The following is a 14,159-nucleotide window of genomic DNA, read 5'->3' on the forward strand; positions in this document are numbered from 1 at the left end:
TATTATTTTGATATCAGGGTTGATTGCTAATCATAACAAAATGATAAATATGAAAACCTGTGATTATTGACTTAACCTTTCCTTTGGCTAACTGGGATACTTTGCTAACAAGTATTCTTTGTGATGTACACAGAGATATTGTGGTCCAAGATGGGAGCAGAATACTGGCAGTTGCCCCTTCAGCATGGTACCCAGCTGACTTCTTCCTTCCAGGAGTCAGGGCAGCTTAGTATGGCCTTGCAGGGAAGCAGGAACCACCTGTCAATGAATTCAATCTGGGTTTTTAATCAATGGACGGATGGGGCCTAACCAGAATAACTCAGATTTTGGCTTCACCCAGTTCAAGTTAGAAGTCCTACCTGTTCTGTCTAATGTTCACCAGTTACTTTTGGAATGTTGTGAGAGCAAGAGCAGTGTTGGGTAGATAAAAAGCTAAGAACATTGGTGGCAATGACCAAGGAGACAATGAGAGACTAAAGCAGTGAGGGACAGAAGCAACTAACAGTGAAGTACCCATGATTGATTGAATGAATGGCTTTTGCCACAGGGGCAACTGGTTAGTGGAACAACAGCAGGCCAGCCGGGGCATCCTTCACCCAGCCAGTTGGAAGGAGGAGTGGGAAATACATCAACTTCCTTTATGGGGGTCTTATTTTAATAGTGCTTTTTCTAGGGTTGGGCAAAATTTTCATTAGTCCAATAAATTCGTTTCAAATTTGGTTTGAAAGCACTTTTGAAACGAGTTTTGAAACATCTGCTCACTGCCTTCCAAATATTAAGAATTTGAATAAAAAGGACCTTTTTTTCGTCTGTCTCTGATGTCTTCGGATGTAGCTGTAGCCCCTCTGAGAGGTGAAGCCATGTTGGCATGCCTCTCAGCCAATCAGGGCGGAAGGAAGAGGGACGGAGAGGCGGGGCCATTGTTCTGGTAGCATTCTAAAAAAATGTTGTTTGAAAATTCCCAAAAAATCAGTGGATGGGTCAAACATTATGAAACTTGATAGGCATAGAGTTATGAATATCTGCTTCCATTCTGGCAAATTTCATCTCAATAGATTTAAAAATTAAGCAGAACGAAGCCTCTGAATTTTCCCCAATTATAAAAGCATTGGGCTAAAGCAGACGTTTCTCCAATAGTACTATGCCCACTTTGAAACTACAATTCCCAGATGTCCCAGGCCCTCTCTCCTCTTAACATTCCCCACCTCCTTTTGTCCTCACTTAGAATCATAGAATAATAGAGTTGGAAGAGACCTCGTGGGCCATCCGGTCCAACTCCCTGCCAAGAAGCAGGAAATCGCATTCAAAGCACCCCCGACAGATGGCCATCCAGCCTCTGCTTAAAAGCCTCCAAAGAAGGAGCCTCCACCACATTCCGTGGCAGAGATTTCCACTGCCGAACAGCTCTTACAGTGAGGAAGTTCCTCCTCATGTTCAGGTGAAATCTCCTTTCCTGTAGTTTGCAGCCATAGTTCCTAGTCAGGGCAGCAGAAAACAAGCTTATTTTCTCCTCCCTATGACTTCCCCTCACATATGGCCCTCCTCACATATGGCCCTTCCCCTCACATATGGCCCTCCTTCCCCTCACACATGGCCCTCCTCATGTCTCCTCTCTCTCCGCCTTCTCTTCTGCAGGCTAAACATGCCCAGTTCTTTAAGCCGCTCCTCATAGGGCTTGTTTTCCAGACCCTAGATCATTTTAGTTGCCCTCCTCTGGCCATCTTGACCAAACTTTCATAAGGTATGTGAATTCTTGGAAGGTATGAGAAGTTTAGAGAGAGCGGGGGAGGGAGGGAGGGAGAGGTTTGACTGTTGGACTCCGATTGTGGCTTGATTCCCCACTTACCCACCCACTTGGGCAAGTCACACACTCTCAGCCCCAGAAAAGCCAATGAAACAGGAAATAGCACTTTCAAACCATGAACTGATTTCCTTATTCAGAGGCTGATGGCCATCTGTCAGGAATGATTTGATAGTGTACTATGATTTCTGTTCCTGGGTGATAAATGTCATTTCCTAATTGTTTCTGTCATAGAAACATGGCAAAATTTATGACACTTCCTGAACTTTGTCTTTGCACAGGGGGCATAGAGCATATCATGGTTTGCTGGGACACTGTCCACCAATTTAACAAAGTTTCAGCCACAAAAACAAAGTTTCTGAAATAGAACAATGACTTTCAAAGTAAAGACAACCCAATTAAACAGGAAATAAGACTTTCAAACCAGGAACAGATTTCTGCAATTATTAAAAATGGTTTATTATAAAAGCTATGAAAATTCACCAAAAATCAGAGGATAAGGCAAACGTTCTGAATTTTGGTGAGCTAGCAGTGTTAAGTGGGTTCTACCACTGTACCAAGTTTGAAGAAGATAGCTAAAAAATGAGGGCGGGAGTCCTCATGAAGCGCCAGCGCCCCCTACTTTAGAAGCAAGTTTAGAACCATTTTTTTCATGGATCGCTCATGCCTAGCTTCTTCACCTCACTGCATTTTTTGTTGGGCGCGTATGAAAGATTCCAGAAAGTGGGTTTACTGGGAATACAATCAAAGGAAGTTTCAGTAGTTTGACTATAACTGCAAGGTCTGCCTTGGGCTCATCCATAGAAAGAAGCAAAAATTTCATGCAAACCATACCAGCATAAAGGCCAATAGTAAGAAAAATGGGAGCAACAGTATGGCAGAGGGTAACACGAAGTGAGATAGTGAGCAACGGCAGTGGAAGGGGATTAACTGACAAGTATCCACTATTGGAATAATAGCAAGATGTTAAATATTATTAAACATTATGTTACATACAATAAATGAATGTAGATTCCAAGTAGGCTGTTACAAATCACAATCAAACTGTTACATTCAAGGTATGAGTTACATTCACAATATAATGAAATTTGTTTTCTTATTTCTTCCTGAGAGATGAGTACACTCCTAATCCACAACTGGTTTCGACTCCCACATTGAGTCTTCATCTGGTGGTTCAGTAAAGAGTTCTATCTCCAAACAGTGATACTCTGCTTAAATTTTTATTTGTTATACTCACAATGGAATAATATTTCAAGCAGAGTATCATTGTTTGGAAATAGAACTCTTTACCCAACCACCAGACAAAGACTCAATGTGGGAGTTGAAACCAGTTGTGGATTAGGAGTATACTAATCTCTCAGGAAGAAAACAAATTTCATTATATTGTGAATGTAACTACTTTGTATCATACTGTGAATGTAACAGTTTGGTTGTGATTTGTAAAAGCCTATCTACATTCTACAAATGAAACTACATTCATTTATTTATATATAATATAGTGTTTGATGATAAAGAATAGCAATTCAACATTTTTCAGCAAACATTTGATTCAAAACTAACAACAAGCACATGTATAGTGAGACAACAAGCCTTCGTATAAGTAAACAAAAACATTTGAACCTTCTATAGCAGGGGTCCTCAAACGTTTTAAGTGGAGGGCCGATTCATGGTCCCTCAGATTGTTGAGGGGCCGAATTATCATTTGGGGGAAAAAAACGAACAAATTCCTATGCTCACTGCACATGTCTTATTTGTGGTGCAAAAAACCCCCCCAGCAACAATTACTTATTTATTGATTTACTACATTTATACTCCACCCTTTCTCACCCCGAAGGGGACCCAGAGCGGCTTACAAGTTGTATGTGCATACAATATATTATATTATTAACATAGCACAATATTAGCATTATATATTACTATATTGTACTATACCATTGTACCGTAATATTATTAGTAATATTACATTTAATATATAATATATATTTAATATTATTATATTGTATTATTATTATTATTAGCCGCTCTGAGTCCCCTATTGGGTGAGAAGGGCGGGGTAGAAATAGTGTAATAAATAAATAAATATTATATTGTATTATATTATAATATTATTATCAATATCTTATGTATACAAAATATATTATATTATTACCATATCATTCATTTACAATATTAGTAAATGAAATAACAATACAATATTTAAAAATAAAAATAATTTTAACCAACATACTGTAAACTAATCAGGATTTCAGTGGGAAGTGTGGGCCTGCTTCTGGCCAATGGGATAATCAAGTAGGAATGTTGTTGTTGTGCCTTCAAGTCATTTCAGACTTTGGATGAGCCTGAGTCTAAAACTGAGGGTGGGGGCCAGGTAAATGGCCTTGGAGGGCCACATCTGGCCCCCGGGCCTTAGTTTGGGGACCCCTGTTCTATAGCATCCAGGATTGATACTCATGTATTCCGCTTAATGACCACAAATCTTTATATGGAAGAGCTTCTTTGTTAGCAGCTTTGTTAAGTGATATATGCCTATATTTAAGCCTCAGATTTATGGATCTCTGTCCTTTTTCTATGATTTAATAAAGTAGAGCCCCAGTTAACCGAGCTCCGGTTAACCAAGGCTCTGTGTTATTTGAGGTGCCGCCGAGTTCGAGTTCAGGAGAGGGAGAGGGAGAACGAAGCGCCCCGCAATTGCTGCTGCCTAGCAACGCTCGCGGGGTGCTTCCCAAGAGGCGAGCCCTTGTCAGGCCTTTACTGAAGGGAAGGGATAACCGGAACTCTACTGTATAACTAAATAGCAACAATAAGGTGTTCTTCTGTCTTGTTCCATAGTGTTTGATTTGGCATTTGATGCAAGGTCTCAGCTACAACCTGACATGCAAACTGCATGCAGAGGGCAAAGTCAAGGATTTAATTTCAGAACATCTGTTTATATTTTCTCAGAGGCAATGTTAATGATAGTTTTCCAAAACTTACATTTTACCACCAACATATGTTAACAGATCTCTTTCTCTGCTTTTAAGCATGTAGCTGTCAAGTGTTTTTAAATAACTTGTTCTCTCAAGTACTTTCAACCCTTCTTCATTGTTCTGCTTATTCCCTAACATCCAGACACTTTAAAACTAAAAAGTAAAAACATGCTGGATTGTTGAAATGTCCAAACTTGGAAACAGTTTTTTTTTTTACAAAATTTTGTAATCTATCTGCAGTCATAGAGATCTGTATCAAACATTGCTGATCAAAGCACTGGAAACACTAAATGCCGCAGAACACAGATTGGTCCAACTGATACATATAAAAAAGGTCTTACAAGTTAATTTCTGTCACTTTACCAGTTCTTATGACCTTGTGACCACCATCTCAGTGCCAAGAGTGATAGTGCAGACAAGGTCATGGAGAGTTCCCAAGCTCACTTTCATGCTCATTCAGCTAGGCCTGTTTTGTGGCTTTTATAAGATTAACAAAACATTTACACTGAGATTCTAGAGCATTTGATACTGCTGCTTGCTCTTACTCAAACAGGAGTGTAAACCCAGAGGATTAAGTAAGGGATTTGTATAAAGTTCTGGTGTACAATGAGTTGTTACACCTGGCTCACCTCAGAAAAACCAATTGGCTGTAGTGCATCAGATACATGCAGCTTGAGATAAAATATGTTTTGAATTGTTCAGTAAGCAAATAGAAATGTGGTGCAAGTTATATAATAAAAGTGTCATCCTCTATGCCAGCAATAGTCTAAAGTGATGTTCGATAAGCTAGTTCCATTCCCTGAGCCATCGGCTGCTGGAAATAGGAAAGCGTCCCGGAAAGAAAGAAAAACAGAAAGACTGAAAGAAAGAGGCAGTTAATGGACACCAATATGGTTCCTGGCATACTGGGGGGAAATTGCTGATTCTCTACATCAGATAGCCCAAGAAACACTACTTTTCAGTGTAGTCTATAGTGCAGTTTTACCCACACTGTAAAAACCTACACTGGTCCCCATTGATAAAGTCTTGGAAAACCGGGGTGTTGTATGGCTATGTTCTAGCAACATCTTCTCCTGATATTTCACCTACAACTGTGGCTGACATCTTCAGAGGATCTTGGAAAACTGTTTTCAATCTTTCAGCTGGAATAATAAATAATGTTTAGCCTTATTGAATGCAATTATTGAATATTTTCTGTTAATGTCAACTCTTGGTTGTCATTCAGTATTAATACTTATATTAGCTTATTTCCAAATATCAGGAATCTTTCAATTCTGCAAAATAGTATTGCAAAGGTAATAAAAATTCATTCTCAAAGCATTTATAATAGAGCCAATAAACCATCTGGATCAGGTGCCTGTCCTGTTTTGATTTTTAATGACATCATAAACCTTCCTTACTGTTATAAAACAACTCATAGCCCGTCCTTCATGTTCTGTGTAATCTTTGGTAAGTTCTACTTATCTAGAATAGTTTGGGATGCGAGTAAAGCTTTCAAGAGAGGGTGCTTCGTCCAGCAAAACTCCAAACTTAAAAAGGAACACTAGAAAACAAATGTAATATTAAGCCCCAAAAAAGGAAAGGAATTTAAAGAATTCTGAATCAAAGTCGGTTATTATGTATCAAATTAAGATTTTGCTTCCGCGTTTGCCGAGTAGGGAGGCGGCGGCGGCAGGGACCATCGCCTCCCTCCTCGGCAAAGGCCTCAACTGAGGCCTAGCTAAGAAGAGCTAGGCCTCAGTTGAGGCCTTCGCCGAGGAGGGAGGCAATGGTTCCCGCCGCCTCCATCTCCTCCTTCCTCAGTAAATTTACACAGGGGCGTTGTTGAGGGCTCGACAGTGCCCCCTCTTGACGTGCGCCCAACGTGGCGGCTTAGTCCGCTTCCACGTTGGACCAGGCCTGTACTCAATTGCTTGCAGAAAATATTAAAAGTTTGGAACAATTACTGAAGAAAATCAATTTCAAAGGCAGGTTTACAGTTCAACATTAAGAAAACAAAAATAATGACGACAGATTATGTATATAACTTTAAAGTATGTGTTGAAGATATTTAAATAGTTTAAGATTTTTGATATTTTGTTCATTTATTCATTACAATGGAGATGCAGTCAAGAAATCAGTGGAAAATAATGAACAATGAAATTATGATTTTCTATACTAGGCTTCTTCCACCTACGGTCCTCCAGGTGTTTTGTACTTCAGCTCCCAGTATTCCTGACTACTAAACAAGGTGGCTAGGGCTTTGGGAAGTTGGATGCGCAAACACCTTGAGGGGCCACGGGTTGAAGAGGCCTGTCTATACAGTTATATTTTCAATTTGTATGTAAAGTCTGGATAGTGAAGAAAACTGATAGGGAGAAAATCAACTCATTTGAAATGTAGTGCTGGAAAGGAGTTCTATGAATATTGTTTCCTGACTAGCTCCTCAAATCTCTTAGCAGCCAAGCTAGGCAGTGGAAGCATATTCTGCTGGCAGTCAGGGTGCAACAGGATGCTATTTTCTCCCAGCATTCTGCAGTAGAACCAGGAGTTGTAACAAGTCCTGCTTCTAATGGTAGCATCATAGTTCTTCAGCATCCTCCTCATCTAGACTGTATTACTGTGCCAGATCAAACCACAGAACTTTCAGGAGGCAGGCCAAAATCTTGTTCCTTAAAATATTGCTGCACTACACTCAACCATGACTAGTTACCTACTGCCCTTTCCTGCTCATGTTTAGTGGATTTGTGGATCAAAGAACCTATTAAGTATAGGACAAAGCTTGCTCTTACAAGCTTTCCTTTATTCCCATGTTACTGACTATTCTGCTACCTCTTTTCTCTGCTTTCACTCTTTTGAACTGAGGTTTTTCCACCACAAACTTTGATCCTGCACCTCAGTCATATATTTTGATCAAACTATCTGGCAAGAAAACCCCTAAATGTACGAAGTTCCAACCTTTTCCCTCTTTCACTTAGAAGTACTACCCTTATGAGGTGGTGGAAGAAAGGATAAGAAATTCCCCTACAATATATGGCATCTTGTGAGGATTGCAAAGTTCTTAAAGCTTTCCATTTTCTCAATTTCTGTCACAGTCCATACAATTCATTATGTTTAAGGTTAGGAAGCTATTTTTCCAAGAAAGCATTTATTTAGATTATAATATTTTTGAGTCTTGTAAAATATTTTTGAAAACAGAAAAGGCACTTGGTAAAATTATAAGGTGTCTGACATATCACACCAGTTGATCAGGTTTTGGAAATCCATTATATATAAAAAACCTCTGTTTTACAAAACTACTGTGGTGATGTTGTTCATTCAGTCGCTTCCCACTCTTTGTGACCTCATGGACCAGCCCACGCCAGAGCTCCCTGTCGGCCGTCTCCGCCCCCAGTTCCTTCAAGGTCAGGCCAGTCACTTCACGGATACCATCCATCCATCTTGGTCAGCCTCTCTTCCTTTTTCCTTCCATTTTCCCCAGCATCATGATCTTTTCCAAGCTTTCCTGTTTTCTCATTATGTGGCCAAAGTACTTTTGCCTCTAATATCCCCAAACTACTGTACTTAGTACTAACTTGTGATGTAGACTAATATCTTTATATGCTATATAATATGAATACTAAGTGTGTAATTTCATTTAGGAAACTAGTTACTATTTGGGTATTAGGGCAAGCATGTTTATAAGGGCAGTTTGCATGGACATCTGCTGTTGGAAAGTAATCATATGGTGCCTCAAGCATATATACATTTAGAAGAAGAAAAACTAGGGTGGATTCATGGGCCCACTGGCATGCAAGCTACCAGCTGCCAGTGTTCATACCATCTGTATGTGGGAGCGGAATGATGATGATGATGATGATGATGATGATGATGATGATTAGGAAAAGGAGAGGAAAGAAGGAATTCGGTGTAGTCCCTGAAGGTGATCAATATTTGCCTGGTAAGGTGAAGTGAAGTTTCACTTTTGCTTAACAATAGTGAACTTTTGCTTAACAATAGGGGGCATTCAGAAAACGCAGTAACTGCTTCTAGTATATAAACAGATAGTTTGTGGGCTCACAAAATTATTTGGTTTGCCACAATCTGTCCCCCAAATTGATAGGTTGGTTTCACAATGTTCTCACAAGAGTCTGATGGTTCCAAACCTCAACCAAAACTCAAAATAAAGTTGACAAGTTTTCTTTCACCCAGTTTTTAGAATTCAAAAGCAGAATCTTTAGACGCTTTAATATCTCTAGTAGCCAATTCTCAGTCTGCACTTCTAATGGTAGAGGGGAAAATGAGGCCATACTATGATTGTATGACTTTTAACAAAGTCTTTGCTGAAGCTAATGTGAACTAAGAAAATGAGAGGCCAAGCATAATTTTTACATCAGTGTAGATGAACTTCAAAACAGATTATTACAAATTATACACATCTAAATCTAATCAGTAATTAAAGAGAAAAATAGCATCTCAAATAAGATCATTCGGAAATCAAGCACTGATAAGAACAGTTTAAAAGTATTTAAAATATAACAAACCTTAGCATGTTGTATAGTTTAATTTTTACCATTTTTAAATCCCTTATCATTTTTAATTTTTGGTTCTAAATTGTTCTAGTGTTGTTGATACTCTTCAGTCTATCAATATTTTAATTCTTCAATGTGGCTTTTTATGCTTTAATTACAATATAGGTAGTGTATCAATAAAGCTAAGAACAAAATGAGAAAAAGTGTGACATGCCCCATCAAAACCTTGGAGAACTCTAATCCTATGTAAATAAGGACGTGTTTGCTAGCTAGTAGATGAAGGACACTTGCATTTTAAATCAAGTTTTAATTGTATTTTAAATGTATTTTAACTTTTATACTGAGACTTGTTATATTGGTTTTTTTTTCAAAAGATTTGTATACTGGGAGTAATTTAAGATATTAATTACTACATAAATAAATCTAATCACACTAGCCAGTTGCTATGAATGGATTTAGTTATGGCAGTATCTGGAGGCCACTGGCTTCTGACAGATTTCCATGTTAGAAGAATTCACTAACAAGAGGGAATGATGGGCCATTTCTTTCAGCATTTGTAAAAGTAGATTCTTCATTATATAAATCTTACTCTTCCTGATAAATTGGACATCACTACATCTCGGTCACACCCCCTCTCAAGTATGACTGGTGGGAACGAGAGAAAGGGCCTTCTCAGTGATGGCCCCCCTACTTCTGGAATTCCCTCCCTAAGGAAATAAGGATGCCCCCCTCCCTCCTTGCTTTCAAAAAACAACTGAAAACACACTTCTGCTCACTGGCTTATGACGAGGAGGAGGATTAGATAATAATATTACTATATCTTTGATCACTATCTGCTACCAGTATCTGGGCCATGTTTACCTTGCTAGCCCAGTTAACATTTCTGGCAATAGTTAACTCCTAAGGAATGCAGTCGGCTCTGGCTATTTGATGTTTCTATTTGTTGTTTCACTTCATGTTGATACAATTTATTTTAGATGCCATGTTATAATTTGTTCTTATATACTGGTTTATTTTTTCCTATTATGTTTGTATTGGTTGTTGTATTCAGGCATTGAATGTTTGCCTCTTTGTAATTGGAATCTGCCATGAGTCTCTTCAGGGAAATAGGGCAGAATATAAATAAAGTGTATTATTATTATTATTATTATTATTATTATTACCACCACCACCACCACCACCACCACCATAGATTTAAGGGAAACCCACTGATAATCCATGATATTATTTAATGCAGGAGTGGAGAAATACTGGACATGCTTTGGAAACCAGATGTTTCAGATTATAAATCTCCAGCTCTGTCATTTGGATGGCCAAACTTTCTAGTCCCTCTGGGGAGATGGTGGCAGGATATAAAAATAAAATTATTATTATTATTATTATTATTATTATTATTATTATTATTATTATTATTATTATTGTTGTTGTTGTTGTAGTAGACCAGCCTACATAAATAGTCTAAAGCCATTGGTTGCCTCATAATAACCAAAGTTATCTTCACATGGACAAAGTCATTAGTAGCTTTTGTTTTAATCTTTCATATTTGAAGTTAGAGGTAAATCAGTCATGTGCAGTGTACAATATAGAATATACTCCATTTCTAAATGTTAAGATACAGGTACAGTAAAATGTTGATCTCTTATGTAATTGTATATCCTTCTATAAACAGATCATTCTCCTAAATATATTTTCCTCTGTCCCAGCAGCTTGATCAAGTTATCCGTCAGCGTAGCCTATCCAGTTTGGAATTGTTCCTTTCTTGTGCACAGAAACAGGTAAACTCCTTATTAAATGAAGAATATACTGCAACAGTTACGGAACAAGATAAAACGTCACTTTAAGATGACAGAAGTGTCCACACTAAATGCTGGAGGTAATTTCTTTGAGATGATTGGAATCGCATTAATAATTCAGAATGAGCTCAGTGATCTCATTTGTTGATTTTCAGTTTTGCAATGCTGTCAACAAGACAAATGGCCTTATGAAATTTAGTCAAATGAGGTATTTGAAGATAATGAATTTATTGATGCGCTGCTTCCACATAATTTCAATAATAATTGCAGTAATTGCTAAGTCCTAGTTAAGTATAAAATTCATTAAATAGAAGTTCTTTGATGTCCTCATTTTCAACACTAAATATATTTATCAGAGTGCTGTATGGCTGTAGTAAACTATGCCATACAAGTTTGACTTCAAACAAAAGGTGGAAGGAATAATCTTCACTAACGGAAATACAGTCAAAAACATAGGTTCTGATCTTAAATGTTTGTTTGTTCTTCAGGAATAGTAACTGAGATGTAAGCTTTTTTTCTTAAAACTCCATTAATTGAGAAAAAAAACAAAGCTCCCAAAATGTTCTTAGGAGCATAGAACTAGTACTGCAGAAATTTGGATTCCTGACATTTTAATTTGAAAACATTAGCCACACATTCAGAAATGCTACCTGGAAGTGAATCCTATTGTATTCAGAGAGGCTTATTTTCTCAATAGGTTTTGGATTAAAATCTTACTTTATGCAAGGAGACTCTGAAGGTTGATATGACAGTGGAGACTGTATTCAAAGTCTTGAGTAGAGTCTGAAAGTCTGTTGGTTCCTTTTTTTTAGAATCAAATCAAAAGATAAAGTGTCTTTTAAGATTTTCATAACTTTTTTTACATGTATAAATGGTATGGTTTCTTGAGAAATCATCATGGAGTTATTGTCAATGCAATTATAAGTTGATCCAATATTCACATACCTATCTTAAACTGTCCTGCATTTAGCAATAAATACTATTTCCAACAATAAAATGTTATTAATTTACACATTGGAATAGGCCCCTGTTGTCTGCTTCTGATTTTGGGCTCATTCTTATGGGATCACTTTGAGTGATTATTGTCATACTATTCTCTAATGTATAATATCACTTCTTGTCATGTTGCCTTGAAAACACTGCAATATTTAGAGACATGGCCTGGAGTGAGAGTTCTCACTCACTCTGTCTTAATGTGGAGGAGAAGCAATTCACAGAAAAATCGAATTTGGTGTCTCCAAAATGGGCAGTTTATGCCTTTTAGGCATAAATGGCATCAGAGAACTAACTCCATGAGCCAATATTTTTCTTAATGATCTGTGATCCCCAAAGGAAGATAAAACTGATAAGACAGAGGCTTGGGTTGCCACCTTAGGCCCTCTGCAGTATTTGCCTCAACTGTAAAACTGAAAAAAAAAACTCCTGTATAGACCATCATTCCACTGGTGTTATAAATCAACTTGATTGAAGAATGAACCTCTTCAACTGAAGGCAATTTTTTCTACTTCTCACTTAACAGTTTAAAGTCAACTAGAAGATTTAAAAGCAAACTTGCTAGCTGGCTAAGACCCCCCCCCCCCCTTTCATTTTGGGCTGCTGGAGAGGGGTAAAGGCCAGGTAATCTACAAGTTGAAAAAATATTACTAATTTGAAGATACTTCTAAGGAAACTCAAAACTAAATCATTCTAAAAATTAAAGAATTGTAATTAACAATCCACATTCCAAGAATAGATAAGCCAGTTGCAGCAAGTGACCAATTTATATTTGCTGTCAGAAAGTGAAACTACTACCTTCTACCCTTGCTTTTGCTTCATACAAATATTTTGAAAATGTCAGAGCTTCAAATGTTGTCATAGTCAGGGCTGTAGCCAGAAAAAAATTTCAGGAGGTGTTTTGAAAATTTCGGGGGGGGGGGGGGGGGGGTTGAACCCTGAGCACCCCCCACCCCCACTACAAACCTGTCAATATCTGCTTGAGATAGTGCCTGGAGGGACTCGTAATGTTTTGCGTCTCATAGACTTAGCATGGGGATTTGGTTAACCAGTTAAAATTCATGAGTAAACCAGGTTTTTTTATAACCTGAAAAATTTCGGGGGGGGGGGTTGAACCTCTAACCCCCCCCCCCCCCCTTGCTACAGGCCTGGTCATAGTTATTGGAATTCAAAAAAGAGTTAATGCAAATTGAAACTAAAATTAAACAAGACTATGGATATAAAATTCCACATTTATTTGAGTCTAGTGCGCAAATTGCAGAGTGAAAATCTATGGTAATTTTAGTGCTCCATCTGAAGGGGGAGAGAAAGCTGGAGAAGTAAACGAATTTCCCCTCACAGCCAAGCCTTGCCACAGTTGCACTCCTCTACCTCTCTAGAAGAAAAGAGGAGGCAAATAAGAAAAGGGTGTGGAGGAGAAAGATGTATTTTTCTTCAGTGCCTCTTGCCTCCAAGGGAAGGGTGAGCCTAAAACGTGAGAGAGTTTCCCCAGAGCATTTAGCTTTGCTAGAATTACATTCCTTCTGCCATACAAAGAGAGGCAAAGGTGAGCAAATGGAAAACGATGGCAGCACACCCATCACATTTAGTTGCCTTCCTGTTGGGAAGCCACTTTAACTTCCATAGCCCAGTGGTATGGAATCCTGGGATTTGATGTTTGGGGAGGCACTAGTATTCTTTGGCAAAGAAGAATAAAGCCTTGTATAATTAATATTGTAGAACATCTACAGCATAGATGCACTCCAGGGAAGCTGAGGTGGGATAAAAAGTGGAAGTGCCTTGAGGGAAGGGTGATCTATTTATTTGGTGTTCCTTTTAATTGCTGGATGATTTCGTATTCTAATACTTTTCTTTTTAAAGGAGGAGTTCTAAGCGCACTGCAGCTGTAATGCATACCTTTTTTGGTCAAGTTACAAAGCATGCACTTTTTGCCCCCTGGGCGCTTATCTCAGGGCCTCCTTATTTTTCTTGTCTTCCTGGCATAAGGACATAGTGGTCCACTGCATCCTAATGCCAAAAAGACAAGGGAGGAAGCAGCAGCAGCTGAAAGCCCTCTGGAACGCTCTCAGCCACTGAGTGTCTCGCCCTCCTCCCCATCCTTATGCCAGGAGGATGG

At 38.4% G+C, this 14,159-nt stretch overlaps 1 protein-coding gene across 6 annotated transcripts in view; it reads left to right on the plus strand.

Moving 5' to 3' along the window:
- The window catches only part of ccdc91 (coiled-coil domain containing 91), an 85,431-nt gene extending 73,361 nt beyond the window's left edge, over positions 1-12,070 (plus strand). For all 6 annotated transcript variants that reach the window (XM_062981989.1, XM_062981985.1, XM_062981986.1 and 3 more), the window contains one exon: positions 10,964-12,070. In XM_062981989.1, coding sequence (XP_062838059.1) covers positions 10,964-11,098 — 135 coding nt within the window. In that variant the 3' untranslated portion in view covers positions 11,099-12,070. The remainder of the gene's footprint in view (positions 1-10,963) is intronic.
- The last annotated feature ends 2,089 nt before the right edge of the window (positions 12,071-14,159 follow it).

This window comes from Anolis carolinensis, chromosome 5, assembly GCF_035594765.1.
Source record: "Anolis carolinensis isolate JA03-04 chromosome 5, rAnoCar3.1.pri, whole genome shotgun sequence".
In the NCBI taxonomy this organism is placed as follows: domain Eukaryota; kingdom Metazoa; phylum Chordata; class Lepidosauria; order Squamata; family Dactyloidae; genus Anolis; species Anolis carolinensis.